General features: G+C 42.9%; 1 protein-coding gene across 1 annotated transcript; it reads right to left on the reverse strand.

Annotated features, from left to right (window-relative positions):
- Window positions 1–741: 741 nt before the first annotated feature.
- On the reverse strand, window positions 742–1,489 carry LOC113825252 (keratin-associated protein 19-2). Its single transcript, XM_027378063.2, has 2 exons — window positions 1,354–1,489; window positions 742–1,083 (listed from the first exon to the last, which is right to left on the reverse strand). The coding sequence occupies exons 1-2, from the start codon at window positions 1,360–1,362 to the stop codon at window positions 814–816; spliced, it is 279 nt and encodes a 92-aa protein (XP_027233864.1). The 5' UTR covers window positions 1,363–1,489; the 3' UTR covers window positions 742–813.
- Between the last annotated feature and the right edge of the window lie 287 nt (window positions 1,490–1,776).

Genomic DNA, 1,776 nt, shown 5'->3' on the forward strand with positions numbered 1-1,776 from the left:
ACTAACTGGAACTTGTCTTTGATATCATTAAATTTTCTCATCCATGAATTCATAGTAGCAATAAATAATTATCGTTCTGATTTTCAGTGCTATACATTTTTCTCATTATTTGTGAGATCATTACCATTTGTGTCTAAATAGCTTACCCATTTCATGATCGTCGACAACTTAAAGACCAAATATTTTATGCCAGAAAATCATCGGAGTTGAAGCTTCATTCGGAGAAAATCCATTCACACGTTTACATGAGGAGTTAGACCTTTCTAGTAAATATCCACTCCGACTGCTGGCGCTTGGATTTTTTTTTCTGAAAATGAATGTTTCCGTTTGTGTGTGTGTGTTTCAAAGATGCCCTTAAAATTTTATCTCTCAGACTCGGCCCAGACGGCGGGCAGCTACACCAACAGAAAACAGTAATACGATCAGAAGCTCCTGATGTTTGCAAGGACTTCTCTCTGCAAATCGGGTTCTCTGTCTTGCTGCACCTGAAGACAAAGCATCGGATCCGCCTTGGATTGGGAAGCTGATACAGAATATTTGTTTTTCTCTCATTTGACTGACGCTTGCAATGTACGGCTAAAGGACACCCAAATTATTAAAATTTGATTTGTTGCCCAAAGGTAAATTCTTTGCCAACCTCCTAGAACCAGTGGTGTTTTAGGGAGAGAGAGAGAGAGAGAGAGAGAGAGAGAGAGAGAGAGAGAGAGAGAGAGAGAGAACGTGGGACAGAAAAAGAATTGGTTCATTTCTCCGTTTATTTTGCATATTCCAATATCATTTCCGTTGTCTGCTGCGGTTCACCCTTCTCAGACTTCACCAGCCATAACCGCCGTAGCTACCACCATAACCGCCGTAGCTACTACCATACCCACTATACCCATAACCACCATATCCGCTTCCGTAGCCACTATACCCGCTTCCGTAACCGCCATACCCGCCGTGGCCGCCGTAGATGGGCAGGGCGACCGTCGGGTAGAGGGCGAGTGGGCGGTGGCCACCAGAAAAGCCCCCGCCACCGAACTTCTTGAAGTGACCGGCGCTCGACGACGACAGGGCACTCACGACGACCAGGAGGAACAGCAGCTGAGGAATTAAGGGAGATAAGACGCAAGAACGGAAGAGATGGGTATACAGAGAGTGATAGAGAGAAAACAAAATTAGAAAGTTTAAAGTAGCATGTAATAAATGATTGATCTTAAAGTGAATATAAATGAACAAGCAGCACCTATAAAATCTCAACACAATACCTAGACATTTACACAAACATCAAGTGTGACTTAGCTGAATAATCACAATCTTATGTCTAAGCCACAGGAGTGTTGATACATATCCCATGATATGTCTTATACTTACAGACTTCATTTTGAAGACTGTGTAGTGCTTATGAATGCATCGTGAATATTGGCCCAGGATATATACTACATGCAGCCTTCGGGGTGTCAAGTGCCGAGGTTAGACTGTAAGGTCGAGGAAGCCCAGTGTCTGCGAGCAATCAGGAACCCTAATGACAAAGCAACAATGTCTTGGGTTTTACGTAAAGGGATACTTATAAAATTGTATCATATTCCTGGTTTCCTGTCTGCACGCCACTGGTGGAAGAACCAGTTATTGCTGTTTAGAGACAAAACCACATGAATGCACAGCCGCAGACATGGCCACTCACACCCACACACATACATGTACTCTCTTTCTATCGCATATGCGTGAGAATGAGAAGTGTCTGTCTGACTCTATCTCTCACTCTTTTTAACTCTTTTCTCTTTTTTTCATAAACTA

This window comes from Penaeus vannamei, chromosome 27 (assembly GCF_042767895.1).
Source record: "Penaeus vannamei isolate JL-2024 chromosome 27, ASM4276789v1, whole genome shotgun sequence".
NCBI classification, from domain to species: domain Eukaryota; kingdom Metazoa; phylum Arthropoda; class Malacostraca; order Decapoda; family Penaeidae; genus Penaeus; species Penaeus vannamei.